This window comes from Urocampus carinirostris, chromosome 1, assembly GCF_059441175.1.
Source record: "Urocampus carinirostris isolate Australia breed hairy pipefish chromosome 1, RoL_Ucar_1.0, whole genome shotgun sequence".
In the NCBI taxonomy this organism is placed as follows: domain Eukaryota; kingdom Metazoa; phylum Chordata; class Actinopteri; order Syngnathiformes; family Syngnathidae; genus Urocampus; species Urocampus carinirostris.
Window position 1 is genome coordinate 61,041,070 of NC_142349.1, and position 18,159 is coordinate 61,059,228.

General features: G+C 37.6%; 1 protein-coding gene across 1 annotated transcript; it reads left to right on the plus strand.

Moving 5' to 3' along the window:
* Positions 1 to 506: 506 nt before the first annotated feature.
* On the plus strand, positions 507 to 9,454 carry snai2 (snail family zinc finger 2). The gene is made up of 3 exons (XM_088319957.1): positions 507 to 771; positions 2,577 to 3,062; positions 8,841 to 9,454. The coding sequence occupies exons 1-3, from the start codon at positions 693 to 695 to the stop codon at positions 9,020 to 9,022; spliced, it is 747 nt and encodes a 248-aa protein (XP_088176083.1). The 5' UTR covers positions 507 to 692; the 3' UTR covers positions 9,023 to 9,454.
* The last annotated feature ends 8,705 nt before the right edge of the window (positions 9,455 to 18,159 follow it).

Consider the following 18,159-nt stretch of genomic DNA (forward strand, 5'->3'; position numbering starts at 1 on the left):
ATGAATTTTTCCTTCTACGGTGAACGTCCAAGCTACTTAATTTTTGAACTTTTTTTTATAATAAACCTCATTCATGTCGAGCAACTCAGAATCTCACAATGAAATGTTAATTAACAATACATATGATATAACTAAACACATGTACAATATAACATGTTAAACTTCATAAGAAAATATGGTGTAAGATTATTTTGTATTTTGTAAGGGAAAATACAATATTTTGTAAGGGCATGGAGCCTTGGAGGTTAACAGGTATGGTCTTCTATTATTAAAAGCACAACATGATAAAAATGTAAAAACATAAAATGGTTTAAAACCACCGAAATGTAACTTTAAAAAAGTTTAAAATCACTTTCCTTACATTTTGAACGATGCACCTGTTTCTCTTCACTAATCCCCGCCCACCTCCTTATATGGTGCGCCGAGCCCCTTTCACGCGCTCGTCTTTTAATTGGTCGACAAAGCGTGCTATGTAAATGAGCACTCTTAGGCCCCGCCCCCGCACCTGATTTTAAGAACTCCTAACTTGTGTTAAGCGCAACTCTCTGCACTGCACTCCAACATGACTCTCCTCCGCTGGACTTGAGCAAACAGGATTTCCGCTTCAAAACCTCAAAACGACTTCTCTAACGTCTGCTTCACACTTGTCTGTTTCGCGCACGAGTGGGAGGATTACGAAAAAAAAGTTGAAAATGCCGCGCTCCTTTCTGGTTAAGAAGCATATCAACTCCGCTAAGAAGCCCAACTACAGTGAGCTGGAGGGTCCAACAGGTAGGAAAGAAAACGTTCAATTGAGAAAAGTTGAAATGCTAACTGCATAACTTTCCGTATAGCCTATTCGTTTTTCCCATTTGTTTTAAAATCAAAATCAAATTTTGTAGTCTGTAACACAATGTTGTACAGGGAGAAAGAAAAAACACCAAATAAAATAAAACTCTTATTTTTTGTTAGACTAATCTTGTTTTGTCCATTTTGCTCTAGGCCAGATCGTCTCAGTCACTGGTAGCAAAATACAACGTCATGGTAGATTGCTAATAAACACTTATTTAAATGAAAAGGTGCAAATGTGCAAGATTGTTTTCCATTAACGAGAGATTTACAAAGTTCTGCTCTGCTTTCCTCACTCTAATGCTTACAGTGAGAGAGTTTTCATCCATGTGAGGAAAGTACTTGCAAAGCATAGGAAGGCAATAGAAACTGTTACTATGTCATATTTGTTGCAAAGTAAACTCAATTGTGAGGAAAAAACATGAACATTGTATTTTCTTTTTGTATATATAAATTTCATTTTATTATTGTTTTCCTGTTTTAACTTCCCTTGTCAACACTGTACAGTGAACATTCCAGTGGCATTTTAAGTGAATGACAATAAAGAATATCTTGAATATTCTATTACAGAGTAAATCCATCAGTGGAAAACTTGCTAATATACAGGTATTTATAATAAGCAACACAAAATGGAGTGGGTGGGGGGTACTAGGAAATATTGCTGTGATATGTACCAGTGTTTATTTGGTGAATAAAATAAACCTGTTTACACAAATTATTGTTGCTTTAATTCTACATAGTCTTTCTTGATGTGAGTAAATAGATGCTGCATTGTTTTTGTAAGGTTCAATCTTGAACAATTTTAATAGTCGACTTGTCAGCAACTATTAAAATGATTGGTCAAATAATCGGATGATTGTTGTTGTTTATTTCTTACAATAAGGATGGATTTTATTTAATTGTGCGGCAAATCATAAACACAATGAAAATGGGTACAATGATAAATACAACATTGCAGATTCAAAATATAAAATCGATTAGGCACAGTGCTCTGTCGGAAGGGCCTAAATCCATTATTAAACCTCTGTCCATATTTGAGGGAAATGCAAATGAATAATGAATTAGAACCAACTAAACATGTTTTGATCTCTCTAAATCAAGAACAGGCTCATTAGCACCATTGGAACAGTAAATAAATCGAATATGATATCCATTTTGTGACGCACTGTACATTCAGTGGTCAACTGTAAAGTCCGGAACAAAAGTGTTCAATGATTCTCAACAGTTTGAAATCGAACAGTTTGAACAACTGACATTTGTTCTTCAGACTGCATGCATTTAATTTCAAATACGCCAGGCACAGTCTGGCATAACGCTCATGGTCTCTTATAGCTAATTATGTGCGTATAAAATGTACAATGAATGTAATCAAAACCATATTGGCTTTAATGTTACTTCATACTTACCGAGGCGAGTCAGACTCTGTTTTGTCTGATTGCAAACTTTGTAAGTACTCTTTTTATTTGCGGTATGCAGGCTAAAATGCTGCCCAACTTCAAAAGTTTCAGTAAGTGTATTTGATGTTGAGGCCGCCATTCCTGTATGTTTATGTTGACGCTATTGCGCACGTGCGACTCATCAGAGATTATTTTCATGAAAAGATGCTTCAATCTGTTGGGATAATGCATCTGGGGACAATAGTTGACAAATCATTCTATTCTAGACTATTTCTACTATCGATTTTTATCAACAACGTTGACTAATTGTTGCAGCCCGATATGTGACTGGTGTGTTTTACTCCGTTTTAGTGCTCATCATGCCTCACTTGTGCAAGGCCCTCCCGCTGCCCGTCATCCCCCAGCCGGAGTTCCTGAGTCCGGCCGCCTACAGCCCCATCACGGTTTGGACTACCAGCAGCCTCCCTCTCTCCCCTCTATCCGGATACCCTTCCTCGCTCTCCTCGTCCTCATCTAAGGACCTCAGCGGCTCGGAAAGCCCGCGTAGCGACGAAGAGGAGCCGGTCCCGACGCAGGCAGACGTGGACAAGTTCGGGTGCGTGCAGTGCGCCAAGTCCTACTCGACCTACTCGGGACTCGTCAAGCACAAGCAGTTGCACTGCGATGCAATCCAGGCCCGAAAGTGTTTCACGTGCAAATACTGCGAGAAGGAGTACGTCAGCCTGGGAGCACTCAAGATGCACATCAGGACTCACACGTTGCCGTGCGTGTGCAAAATCTGTGGGAAAGCTTTCTCCAGGCCATGGTTGCTGCAGGGACACATCAGGACGCATACCGGTGAGTTGAGGCCTCTTTGAAGTCTGAACGGTATTGCCCCGTAATGATGGGGTTCCATCAGTTCTGAAATTCTGTGTATGTACAAAACGACATTCCATTAGTGCCAAAACTCTGCCGATGTGTAGTTTGACGATGTTATTGCCGCGTGTCGTTGTTCTAGTGCAGGGGTCGGGAACATATAGCTCGCAGGCCATGCATGGCTCTTTTTATGAGCACATCTGTCTAAGCTATAAAAATCAACGCCATAGTAATCTTCTCTGGGACTTTCTCATTTTAAAGTATGAAAAGCCAAAGCAACACAAAAAGCCATTGGTCCGGTCCAAAATATAAAAGGCAAAGTTTCAACTACAGTTTTCAATGCCATGTTATGCCCACAGATCCCATTTGGGCTGTATGTCTTTAAGGAATCCTTTACATGGAAGCTCATTAAAAAATGTATGTTCAAGGTAACACTTTATAATGAAAACCCACATAACAAACTGTAAACACCCCAAAACGGCAGCCAAGGACCCAGAGCAATTTGATTTGATGAGGGCAGGGTTGGGTGGATCTCGGCATTCTAAGGGGTATATTTGTTCATATAAAAGACAGGCTCTGCCATTATTGTTATTTTTTCAAAGATTTTATCAGATCATCAAATATCACACAGTGAAGTAAAATGTCCTGACTAATTAGCTTTTGTCTGTAGAGCGGGTTTGACGGCTATGTTGAATTTTGTCCATAAAATATGGTGTGACTCTCATTAGAAAATATATATTACATTGCTCTCATGGTTCTTTGAGTCAAAAAGGTTCCCGATCCTTGCTGTAGTGCATTTATCAAGTGCTGTTGCTCAAGTCGATGTTAATTTTTGTTGTACTGTGTTCGCAATTCGTGTGACATCGATACTTGACATTTGCACAACAGCAATGGCATGCAACAATCACGGACGCCACATGGCATTGTTAAACTACTCATCGGCAGAATTTTGGCACTAATGGAACCCCATACATAATAACCCAAACTAGGTCAAAGAGAAACTGCTGTGTTTATTTACGAAAAATGAATCTGCTACAAAACAACATGTTTGCTCTTATAGCCCTTCATCACAAGGAGTCTCAAAGGGCTGCACAGATCACAGTGTATTGCTACGACAGACTATTATTACACCATCTGATCTAAAACTGACATGAGGGCAAAGGAAAACTCAAAAACGTCATAATGATGAAAATGAAGAAACCTTGAGAAGGGGTCGCACATGAGGTAATCCCACTGCCTGGATAACCAGGCTGCAATGGATGTAGCATTAACAAACAATAAAATTAAAAATGAAATCCAAAATAAGTAAAGTATAACATAAAATAAAAAAATATGAAATAAAAAGGATGACCAAGTTGTAATGAGTGTAGCATTAACAAACAATACACAGATATGGTCAACATGAAATATTGGTCACTCATAAGCTCTAAGCCCGAATAGAGGGCTCTCTCAAACCTGCGGATCTTTTCTTGGATCTTGGGATCACTAGTAGACCAGCATTTCCGGAGCAAAGGCTCCGGAGAGTGTTTTTTGTTTTTTTTTAAGTATTGCTCCAGTTTTCTTTTGGATGATAAAATTCAACTTAAATCTGGTTCAGTCCATTTTAGAGAGGATTTAGTCAAATTGGCATCCAAAATTGGGTGGGACGGCGGGGCTAGGTGGTTAGTACGCAGCCCTACAGTGCGGAGTTTCAGGTTTCAAGTCAAGCTACTGTAGTCTCCCCGTGTGGAGTTTGCATCTTCTCCCCATGCCTGCGTGGGTTATCTCCGGGCACTCCAGTTTCCTCCCACATTCTAAAAACATGTATGCCAGGTGAATTGGCCGGTCCCAAGGTGTGAGTGAGTGAGCGAGCGAGTTGTCTGTCCCTGTGTGCCCTGCGACTGGCTTGCAACTAGTTCAGGGTGTCCCCTGCCCACTGCCCGATGATTGCTGGGATGGGCTCCGGCACCCCTGCGACCCTACTGAGGATAAGCTGTGCAGATAATGGATGGATGAGGGTCCAATATTGTGTTAAGTCGATCCGACATCACCCAAATTTGGTCCATATGGGTGTGTCTATCTTGTCCACTGTGGTTAAAATATAGTCTTCTAAGAGTACTTCAAAGAGTTTTCAACAAATTTTCAACCAGTCTTCACAATATTTGTTTTGTCAAATGAATACGTAACTAACTCCCAAAACTGAATTTTGTGCAAAACTCCACAAATTTGGATTATTTTATGTTTTTCGTCATCTAACCTTTTGGATTACACGTAAAGCAAAAAAGTTGGGTCCATTTAATAAGCTACAAATTACCTTCTAAATTGGACTGGTTGTTACATGGAAAAGCTCCCAAACTGGGTTTTTTGGGGGGGTTATTTGTTTGATGCAGAGAACCGCAAGTTCAAGAGCATTTTCTTGCCCTCATGTAGGTTTTAGATCAGGGGATGGTGTAATAATAGTCTGTGGTCTATGCAGCCCTTTGAGACTCCTTGTGATTAAGGGCTATACAAATAAACATGACTTGACTTGATGCAACCCATATTTTAATTATTTGATAACTTCAAAAGTATATGGGATTAGGTTACAAAAACAACTTTTTTCTTTTGTACAGCGCTTCCTTATTTGGATTGCTATGAATGTATTTTTGGATTCAATTAAGAACCCTAAATGTGGATTCCAATGAAAAAGCTACAAAACAACTTTCTAAACTTTTTTACAAAGCTCTACAAAATTTGATTGTTTTGTGAGTGTTTTATGTGGGTTAAATTAAAAAAATAGATATATTTAGTAATCTACAAATTAACCTCTTAATTGCATTAGTTTGTCCATATAACAATCCCCAAATTGGTATATTCCTTTGGGTAATACGTTTGATCCAACAATTTTTGTGTTATTGATAACCTCAAAAATTGTGTTTTTAAGATAAAGTCATGAAAAGATTGGTACAGATATCCCTGAATTGCATTGCTTTAGATGGCTTTTGGGGTTTGAATTAAACCCAAAACAGTTGGCTGAAATTGAAAATCCACAAAGATACTTGTACAAATTGGGTTGTTTTGTGGCTTATTCATTTGACCCAAAATAGTTTTGTTTCATCGATGACCCAAAAAGTTGAGTGAAAGTAATAAGTTACCCAAAACTCTCAAAAATGAATGATTTAATACATTAAAATGTTGTTGTCTTGCGGGTTATTCCTTCTATTGGAACATTTCAGGTTACATTTTTACTTGTTTTGGTCTTAAACTCTCAATAAGGTCATTTTGTATGCCTCTTTTGAACCTGATCTAGGTTATTTCTGACCCAGCTGACCAGAAAGGGCTGCTTTCAGTTTGCTTGCAGATTTTTTTTCTCACACAACCAACCATAGGTGCACCATCAGTATACATTTAAATGTGATACAAGTAATAAAAAGACCTCTTACAACTTTATTGTCCAGAAATTGTATTTCAAAGAGTTGAAACTGTTTTTGACATCCAGACAGTGCTAGTAAGCTCCTTCAGTCTACCAAAAAGTATTATAGTTAATGGTTAAATGTTAGAATCGGCAATACATATACAGTACATGTAGTAGTTGGTGCACACCTTTTAATGATTTGTCTTTGCAGACTTTGATGATCAGAGTGGTGTATCCCCTTAAAAGACTCGCACATAACTATCAAAGGTATCCTTTGATTATGATAGAATAAGGGCCAATGTTTGATTTTTCAAGTAGCCAAGCAGAGCATCTCTTTTTGAATACTACCAAGGGTTGCACACCCATTATGACTTGCTCTAATCTTTATACTAATGGAGACCCTTTTTCCCCCAGAATATTTTTTTCCGGCCCTGCTCTATTTTTTGTTAACAATGAACACTTCTTTGTTCATGTTTTATGATCAATATCATCAAGTAACCTTTCCAAATTGTTTCTGGTTGCACCCCCTTTGGCTGTTCCAGTTTTGTTGAATGTCATAACATAGCTCACCTAATATGAATCATGGGATCCTCTTGCTTTATGCATCATATTAAAAAAAAGAAAGAACTCCATGTCTCACAACGTAATGAAGTTTGCACACACAAGCAATTGATAGCTTGTTTTTTATGTTTTGTTTTCCTTAAAATCACTCGATTATTTGTTTAGCGCTATTTTCATTTTTTTTTTTCCAGAACCATACTCAAACCAATACCCAAGTCCAAAGTAGTCAGCGATACCATATAGTGATACCATCTGTCTGAAAATTCCAATCCTTTTGCAAGAAAAATTCTCTATCTATCTATCTATCTATCTATCTATCTATCTATCTATCTATCTATCTATCTATCTATCTATCTATCTATCTATCTATCTATCTATCTATCTATCTATCTATCTATCTATCTATCTATCTATCTATCTATCTATCTATCTATCTATCTATCTATCTATCTATCTATCTATCTATCTATCTATCTATCTATCTATCTATCTATCTATCTATCTATCTATCTATCTATCTATCTATCTATCTATCTATCTATCTATCTATCTATCTATCTATCTATCTATCTATCTATCTATCTATCTATCTATCTATCTATCTATCTATCTATCTATCTATCTATCTATCTATCTATCTATCTATCTATCTATCTATCTATCTATCTATCTATCTATCTATCTATCTATCTATCTATCTATCTATCTATCTATCTATCTATCTATCTATCTATCTATCTATCTATCTATCTATCTATCTATCTATCTATCTATCTATCTATCTATCTATCTATCTATCTATCTATCTATCTATCTATCTATCTATCTATCTATCTATCTATCTGAGTAACCATCCCAACAAAATATTTTTGATTATGGTTTAAGTTCTTTTCAATGATATTTTCATACAGATTGTTAAATTTGGTTACCAGATTGATGGCCATTAGCAGGAAGCCATTGCTGGTATCAGCTAGTATCATACGCTGAAATCGGCACTGATAACAATCCCTATCATCACAAAAAATATATTAAATTCTATTTATATAGCATTTTTCAGACTACAAAACAAAATTGAAAGTGTTGCATAAAATATTCATTGTACAAAGAAAATCCTCAAACAATCCTCTAATACTATTTGTATTGATTGGTGATTTATTTCACAATCGAGCTGCAAAAAAAATGTTCTATCATGATGCACTAAGAGCCACCATCATAGTGTATTGACCTTGAAATCCAAAGTAGTAAATATAGATGTTTATTTGTATAGTCATGTTTTTTGCATAGCCCTTAATCACAAGTGGTCTCAAAGGGCTGCAAAGACCACTGACTATTGCAAACTACAGACTATTTACTACACCAACCCCTGATCTAAAACCTTCTTGAGGGCAAGGAAAAACTCAAAAACCCCAGCATGAAGAAAATGAAGAAACCTTGAGAAGGGATTGCACAAGAGGTAATCCCCCTTCTAGGATGACCAGGCTGCACTGAATGTTGCATTAACAAACAATAAATCAAAACATATCCAGTTTAATTTATTTTACTGTATAAAATGCAAACCTAGATTGATAAAAGCATACATACTGTACATTGCAATGGGGTATAAATCCTGTTTGTTGCAGAAAAAGGTTAATACTTCACTGATTTCACCAATAACTCAGGGGATTTCCTTGAACATGACCGTGGGGGATAAAATTGTTTACTGTAATTTGTTTTTATGATTGCACGGGGAGACGTAGCAAATGGTTTGCCATACTGATGTTGCCCACGTTGTGTTTGTGTTAGTGTTAAAATACACCCTAATGTTTTTCGTGCTACTTGTTGTGCAGGCGAGAAGCCCTTCTCATGCCCTCACTGCAAGCGGGCCTTCGCTGACCGCTCCAACCTCAGGGCTCACCTGCAGACCCACTCGGATGTGAAAAAGTACCAATGCAAGAACTGTTCCAAAACCTTCTCCAGGATGTCGCTGCTGCACAAGCACGAGGAATCCGCCTGCTGCATCGCACGCTGACTCCTTTCAATCCCAGTATTTTTTCCTCCGTTTTTATTCTGAAACCAGATTTCCAGAATCATCAGGGAATATTTCTGCCTGGGCAAGAGGTCCGTTTCAACATGCTGGCCTACCTGTGCTATTCATGCACTTTTTTTTTTTTGCATGTCTACGTCTCCTTGTGCATTTGCTTTAGCTCGGACGCGTCAAGTTCAAAGGAATACTGAAGCCATTTTTACTCCGGAGGAACTTTTTTTGCACAGACACGATTGCCAGCACTCCTTTCAAAGTGCCTCAGTTTTTACTCAGCAATAATATGAGGTTTTTTTTGCCCATTTATAATATTTTTATACTAAACTGAATGTAAACGTGACTGCGATGATTGTATATTAAAAACTGCAATGCAGGTTTGTTGTCATACTTGGGTAATAAAAGTCTCATGGCATTTTTTTTTCTAGACAAGGTGTCCACAGTGGTTTGTTTTTTTTAAGACCGCGAGTCAGCTTCCAAAGTCAAGCCTGAACCCGTTTCCCGGGGCCAGCACACATCAAACCGTGTTGAAATGTCACACGTAGCAGCGATATTGATCGGCACTCACTTGCGAGAGCCTTTGAGGGCCAGACAGGCTTCCGTGGGCCTGACTGGCAGCAATGTCGACCCCCACCTGGCCGAATATAAATACATCTTGTCCATTAACAGAGTAGGTTTTCTCCATGTTTTCTATTGTACAGTATTCCCTCGTTATATGGTTTTATCCGTTCCATAACCACCATATTAAATGAACTCCCATGAAGTAGGAACAGTATATCTATTGTAAAATAACACAATGAATTAGTTAATTTACTGCAATATACGTGTATTTTGATCCCGCAAAGCACTGTCGTAACTGGGTTCATACGGGTGCTTGAAATACTTGAAAATGCTTTCAGGCTTGAAAAATGCTTGAATTTTGGGTGAAGTTCTTGTAACTGCTTGAAATTGTTTCCCAACAAGTCTGCTTTAATATAACTCCGACACTGCTCTCTAGTGGCTTTGCTTTGCCATTGCATTTATTCTTCCTCTAGCTCAGGGATGTAAAACTCAATTGCACAAGGGGCCAAAATTCAAAACACACTTAAGATCGCGGGCCAACCAGGATAAACATTTATTGAACCCACTTAAACTGAATGTTTTTGGAACATAAATATGAATAAAAACAGACAAGAATATTACATTTAAACCTTAAATCACTTATACAGTATTTATTATTTTGATGTAAATAAAAATATATTGTTATATTATACAACTTAGAACTTAACTTAAACAACTTAACATTAAAATAACATTCCAATTCCTTTACTCCTATGTCAATGTATATATTAAAAAAACTTAAATATTCCAAAAGATTTTGCTCTCCTTAGTATATCTCCTGTCAAAAGTAGAAATATGAAAATGCTACACAAATTATTTTGTAAAAACGTCACAACATTCTGAGAACAGGGAGCCTGATGTGTTTACCTTTGGCGCAGACGGAGTAGGGCGAGTGATGGGAGGGAGTGCTTGCACTTTTTCCATAGCTCCACCCATTCCTCCCACTCACCCAATCAAATAACTTTAACTTCTCTTCCGGTGTTTTGGCGTATTTACAATTTGTTCCGTGGATTCAGCAAAATGTATCTGAACACTGAACACAGATTATACAGTGAGCTTTTATATAAAGGATTCTTTAGCGTTGTACAGCCAAAACGAGTTTTTTTTTGTGTGACACCTTGTCTGTAAATCGTAGTGAAAACGTGCCCAATATAACGAGATGGAGAAAATTTGCATGCAATTAAATTTGTCTCTGACCCCTGGGTATATAGTATAGTACAGTATACGTCATATATCAAGGAATAGATACAGTGAACAAAACGTCAGAATATGATATCCAGGGATGAGACGGCGTTGTTCATATTGACGGCCCATTAATAACAATAATATAAAATGGTCTTGCGGGCCGGATATAATTACACGGCGGGCCGGACGTGGCCCGCGGGCCGGGAGTTTGACACATGTGCTCTAGCTGATGAACTGCATCAGTCATTAGTTTCTACAACATTGTTCAATGATGAGTAATCGCCCCTCACGGGTTGTGCCCAAGAGGACAGGTGCATGCTACACTTAAACAGGACAGCATAAAATGTGTATTTGTGCAAGTATTATGAATCAACTATGGACATATATTATGCACCATGCAAAAAGTAAGGTAGCATTTCCCAGTGGTAAATTGTAATGGGAAAAACTCCCTTTAACTAAAATTCTAAGCTACATATTACGGTCATTCTTTTTCAACACCTGCTTGCAAAGAGATTTGTTCCAAATCAGATATACAGTATTTGCGATTTACTCAGTATCTAAAAATCCGATCTCTTGATAAATGCACACGCAAGATTAAATACAAATCGCATATATATTTATAGCTCTGCAAAATACATGATTCACACCAGATTTTTTTTTTTCAATGCTACTGGAGAAATTGGAAAATTGGCTTTGAAAGTCTTGTAGAAGTGCTTGAATTTGGCCATGGAAAAGGTGTACGAACGCTGTAGGGAATATACAAAGAATACACTCGCTAAAAACCCTCATGTGTGATTGTTAATTTCTCTAGGACATTTCCTTTCTATTTTCTGACCTCACGGTGAAAAGGCCACAGTTCTATCCATCTGTTTTTAGTGTAAGTCGATGCTTCTGCCAAGCCATGTACGAGCATAGCTTGGAATCAGACTGCGGCGGATAAGCACACTTTTGGACCAAACAATTACGGTACTTCATAGGTTTTAGTGAGAAATATAAAAGAAATTATTTTATTTAATGGAAAAAGTCAAGAGCTAAAACATCTATTGGCATGATGACGTCACTCCTGCTTGATGCCTGATTGGTTTTCTCACAAAGGCCACTTAAACAGGATTATTTGTTTGTTCCTAGGCATGTAAAGAAATACGAGTGTGCCCTTGAAACAAAAGACAGTTTTCAGATTCGGGTGTACTCGCGCTTGAAAAGTGAGGATTTGATTCTACAATGCACGTATTTATCAGTGGAACCTATTAAAAGAGAAACCATGATGCACTAAGGACGCAATAGTCCAAATGCAAAATGCAAAATGGCAAGGGTTAGGGGAATTGTCTTATTCTAACTGGGCAGGCAACGTTTAAACAATGTTGTCTCTTGTTTAAAACGTATTAAACGAGACTCAAAAAATGTACACTGCATTAACATTTTCCACTTGCCGATGATTTTGCTCATTTTAAGTATTGTCTAATTTTACGATACTTGATCTACCATTTTTAGTTTTACTCCTATCCCCCTCTTGAGGGCTATGACCAAGGGATATGACCAAGGTAGATAGATACTCCTATTTTACAGCTTTTTTCAAAAGTCTTTATCAAGTAAATTGTGAAATATATTTCTTAAAACGAGCAACATTTTTATTTGATTTTACAAAAAACAAAAAAAAGAGTAATGTGAGAAAAATAATAGTTACTAGAGAAACATATGAAAATAGAATAACATAAGAATTTAATTATTGAAATATCTTCAATTTTTCCATACAAAATAACCATGAGAATTATTTTCTTATTCGAAATACAAAACATAATCCATAAATATGTAAAATTATCTGATATGGCAAGTTTATCTGATATATTATTTTTCTTGCCATACCAGATGATTTTACATACTTAAAGTATTATTTTAAATTAAATTATTATTTTCCATATTGTAAAATAAAAATAATACTTAAAATAAGCAACATGATCTGATAAGGCAAGAAAATTAATGCTTTAAATGTGCTTGAATGTCTACCATTTTAGTTTAAAATAAGAAGTATTAAGAATTTCCTTTTTCATAAAACTATCTTTTTGTTTGTTTGTTTTTTTGTAAAATGAGAAAAATAATACTATAAATGACCATAATTATCAGATAATTTGGCTTATTTCAATTTTATTTTTTCTAATTGTTTTGTTACCATTTAATCCATTCGTTATCAGTACCGCTTATCCCCAACAGGATCACAGGTGTGACTAAACCCATCTGAGTTATCTTCCGGTAGTGGGCAGGGGACACCCTGAACTTGTTCAGACATCTCACTCGCTCATTCACACCTAGGGACAATTTGGACCAACCAATTAACCTGACATGCATGTTTTTGGAATGTAGGAGGAAACCGGAGGAAACCCACGCAAGCACGGGGAGAACATGCAAACTCCGCACAGGAAGGCTGGTAGCTGGATTTGATCCCATGACCTCTGAACTGCTGTAACAAAATACATTTCCCCATTGTGAGACGAATAAAGGATTATCTTAGCTTAACCATTCAGCCGCCTTGCCTCCCATGTTTTGTTACCATATTATTATTTTTTTATTCGACCATTTTTAACATGACTTTTTGTCATGCATTTTTTAAAGAATCATTCCCCAACGTGATTTGAGGTGAACAAATTGATACAAATAAGCAGGGTTGAGTAGGGTTACTTTAACTTGATTACTTTCGATTACTTTTGGATTACACCAATACCAAATATGCTAATAAAAGACAAAATAAACTAAATATGAATACAATTACTAAATTTTGTGCAGGCTTGGGGAGTAACGGAACACATGGATCGGCAAAAATGATGTTGGCAAGCTGTTTGGATTTATTTTCATTTTGTTTCTGTCGCATTTTATGTTAGTTTTGCCGGGGATCAAAGAGATCAAAGCCAGGAGAGAAAGGTTACCACGTGTTGTGAGTCATAATTGTATTCATATTTACTTTATTTTGTTTTTTATGAGCATATTTGGTATTGGAGTAATCCAAAAGCAATTGAAAGTAATCAAGTTAAAGTAACCCTACCCAACCTTGCAAATAAGGCCATTAATTGATCCCCTCATCCAAGCCCGAAGAAACATTTTGGAATAAAGAAGCTATATACAGTTAAATCAGAGTAAAAATAATCATTTAAATAACCAACAGTTGTTATAAAAACATTTAATTATCAAAAAAATCCCTTTGGAGTCAGTTATAATGTCCCGTGAATACTCCCGAGAAAAGACACCTCATTTGAAAAGTCCAGGCATAAGCGTGGTTCCGCTTCACCGGCCTTCTTATGAGGCCATCAAACAAGTTATCACTGCAGGGGGGTCGACTGGTGCTGAAGCCGTTTCGACTTTGACAATCTGTTTGAAATGCTCAAATGTTTGCAACAAGTATTAAATGGGTGTCCTCGGGCTACGCGGCGTCTCGCGGCGTATGCTAATCGCCTGGGGAATGCTGTTTAGTTTCAAAGGATGCCACCAAACGCACCCGCTGAGTGTTCTTGTGTGTGTAGTTCTTCGTGGCCGGGCAAACTACTGACCTGAGACCGAGATCCGACACTTTCAGGTCACCGCAAAGCTTTTCAAGGTGCTCCACAGCCAGGTAGTTCATCCCTCCTGTGGTGAGCTCTTCTGGTACTCTTCTGGTCACATCACAGAGATAGTCAAGTGGGACCAAAAGTGATAGGTTTATAGTTTAATGGACACTCAAAGTAAGGAGAGAAGACGTCAATGGATTTTGGAGAAGACCATACAAACTCTTAAAATGTAAAAATACAACCTTTTCCGAACGTCCTCCTCTAAGACCTTTTTTTTTTATTATTCAAATGTCTTAGATTACAAAAAGGAAAGCAATCTTTGAGGGTGTTAAAATAAAAAAGCAGCAACATGATTGGTCCAACTATGCAACAGTGCACAAGCTCTCAATAATAATTAAATTTAAAAAAAACTAGTTTGGAATAGTGGTCAAAATAAACCAACCCTTGCATTCTTCCTAATTTTCTTTGGTTATTGGCAAACAGAGACAATGATGCAACAGTGCTGAAGTGCTACATAATAGTCAAAATAAAGAACAACATTGCACAAAAAAGTAGTTAAAATAACCCAAACCTAGCATTATAAACAATCTTCTTTGGAGGTGTTCAAAGTCAAAATAGAACTACATTATTAGTTTGACATTATAGAAAAATGTCAAACTAATTCCAAATAAACATTAAATAAGTTTCTTATAATTTACCCCCTATTATTCACAGAAACAGAAAATAACCCAACCCTGGCATTATAATACAGAGCCGATCAGTATCCAAAAGAGAACCACATTCTTCATTGTAAAAAAGTGGAATACAAGTTTTCTTAACATTGTCCCCCAAACTCTTTTGTTTTACAGAAACAAAGAAATAAACCTGGCCTGACACTTTTGCCAAATTTTCTAACCCAATGCGGCCCATAATTCAAAAAGTATGCCCTCTGATGCGATTTTCAGTGGACAGTAAGTGGCAACATGCGATGAATGAAACTGGATAAATGTTGTCACTTTATTCATTTTATACTGATTTTTACTGCTTTCTTTCCAGCCTGGTCATCCCGGAAGGACAATCACCTCATATGCGATCCCTTCTCAAGGTTTCCTCATTTTCCTCGTGCTGAGGTTTTGGAGTTTTTCCTTACCCTCATGTAGGTTTCAGATCAGGGGATGGTGTAATAATAGTCTGTTTGCAATTATCTGTGGTCTATGCAGCCCTTTGAGACTCCTTGTTATTAAGGGCTGTACATCAAACATCACTCGACTGTTTAAAAAGAAAAAAAACAATTGGATTTAGCTAACAAAAAATAGTTTACATCAACAACCAATGGAGTTTCTGCCTTCTTGTGCACTCCAAAATGTAAAACACTTGACAGTTTGATTTCTCTCAAACGCATGAATACACAATCACTCCTTTCACTCAGTCACATGTGTCCTCACATGGCACTTAGAAGAGACTGCGAGGGCCTTGGGGGGAGATTTGTGAGTAAAAGGGGTCATCGGAGGAAAAGCCCTCCCGCTGGTCGGACGAAGAATCGGAAAGTGTGATTCCTCCACAAGCGTCAAACAGAGCAAATACAATTAAAGTGGTCGTCAAAGCTATGATTGTCCTGATCTCTCGTTCATCCCTTCCAGCTAAAGCTCCATCTTCCTGTTGTTAGCACATCAGAAAGGACACAAATGGCCTATTGCAAGGAGCACCCTGAGGAATTTGCCTTGTTAGCGCCGACCTTATTACATTTGAGATATTTCACACATGAGGCTAATTGTGTCGCGTTCCTTACAATGCCGTTCCCTTTTGTGAATAATCTGGATGCAGCTGTATGATTTCATTGATTTTCATTAAGGTGTCTGGCCACCAAATAACGGACATTTGATGTTAAGGGGATTTGGATACAGGAGGGAAATTTAGACTCATAAATATGTATTCTTGCTTACAGTTATTATGTTGCCCCTACGGCAGCTGTTTTTTTAAATAAGATACGGTGTTTAAAATGTTAAACAAAACGCAAGTAACTTCATTTATAAGGTTTACATAGACACAGTAGTTTGTGTTTATTTGAGCTTCAATTGGAAAGATATATTGAAAACAATACAACAAAGACCACCTCGCTACTTCAAGCTTTGGTTAGCACTACTTTGCAGATTTTTAATTGAATCGTCTTTATTGTCATTGATATCAATGTATCGTGCATTGTGTTTCTAATAGACAGGAGACAGGGAGACAGATGCCCTCAGAAAAACCAGGAAGCAAAGCGACCTCTAGCTTTTAGCGTCTCATTGCATTGCAAAGGAATTCATCTAAAGAAGAGGGAAAAGAAATGGTGATCATCAGCGGGTGCTCCCTGGATTATTATCAGGCGGCGTCAGGGAGAAGCTGCTCCCTGCCACGGCTAAGCTATGTAGCAACCCCTACAAGTTACCCTTTCAGAGTCAGACTTAAAAAAATAAATGTATAAATAATAAAATATGTATATTTTTATTAAATTATGTGTTTATGCTTTTACTTAAATAAGGAAAATTATTTTTAAATTGCACAAAAGATGTTTGATGAGGTAGAAGACGGATAACTAACTAAATAAGTCTTAGTGTAGTGTGTCCTAGCAACAACGAGGGCTGAGAGAAACGCAATTTCTCTGCAGAATTGTCAATAAAGCTGACTTCGACTTTGACTCGAATAAGTTAGAAAATATTACAATATATCTGATCTGATCTGAAATTGTAATGCTAAAGACAGGATGTGACAAGGCTATGGACTAGAATGGCGGAGGTAAGGGCGTAAGTAAATCGCGAAGCCAGTGGATGTAATGCAGGTAAAAGTAAGGATGATGTCATTATTTTCCAATTGCCCTCACCTGTGCTTACTCGTTCACCCCCAGCTGCCACTCGTTCCCTAATTAGTCCTCCTCCTATTTAAACACGTCATTCTCGTTCACTCCTGGTCAGTCCGTCTGAAAACCTCAGCGCAAGCAAAGCAAGCACTTTTGACTGATTCTGTTTCCTGTATCGATCCTCGATCAAGCTCCGTTCTCCTGTCCCAGCTACCCGTATCGTGATTCTGTTTCCTGTATCGATCCTCGACCAAGCACCGTTCTCCTGTCCCGGCTACCCGTATCCTGATTCTGTTTCCTGCATTGATCTCTGACTTCGCTCCGTCTCCCGTCCCGACTACCTGACTTGTTCCGATCTCCGCGACCACGCTTCGTTCGCGAGGGCTTCCCGCTCCTCCTGCCCAGCGAGCACCAGATTGCTGTCTTTTTTCCTCTCGCTCTGACTTCCCCAATCCCTTTGATAAAGCATTGTGTGACAGGTTACGCATTTGGGTCCCCTGCTTGTACCGGTCATGACAGGTGATGCTATTCATACGAGAATGAAAGGAGATTCTACAGTCTCACGTTTTCCAAATATTTTTCCCCTCCAATATTTTAAATTCTCTTACAATTACAAAAACTATTCTAGTATTGTATTTGTTTATTCAATTCATTGTGGTTCTCTCATAATTGCTAAACTCAACCAAAAATAAAAAAACATAAAGTAATAATTTTACTTCAAATACTCTATTATTTTCCCCTATTATTTTTGCTCAAGTCAAATCAATAACTTTCCTAAAAGCTGTGCTGAAAAATCCATAACAATCTTTCAGAGTCCTCAAAACGAAGTGTGGAAAAAAATGGCGTATTTGAAAAGACGATATAAATGGAAACACGGGCGACTAAAGATTATGTTGAGTGCATCAGATGAGACACATGAGTGCGTTGTTCCAATCGATAGGCGCTCGCCTCATCTTGCCGTCTCACCGAGCAGAGGTCACCTATCAAAGTGTCGC

Coding starts and splice junctions, on each gene's coding strand:
- snai2 (XM_088319957.1), top strand. CDS start 693: ATGCCGCGCTCCTTTCTGGTTAAGAAGCATATCAACTCCGCTAAGAAG. Junction 772..2,576: donor TGAGCTGGAGGGTCCAACAG/GTAGGAAAGAAA, acceptor ACTCCGTTTTAG/TGCTCATCATGCCTCACTTG. Junction 3,063..8,840: donor ACACATCAGGACGCATACCG/GTGAGTTGAGGC, acceptor CTTGTTGTGCAG/GCGAGAAGCCCTTCTCATGC.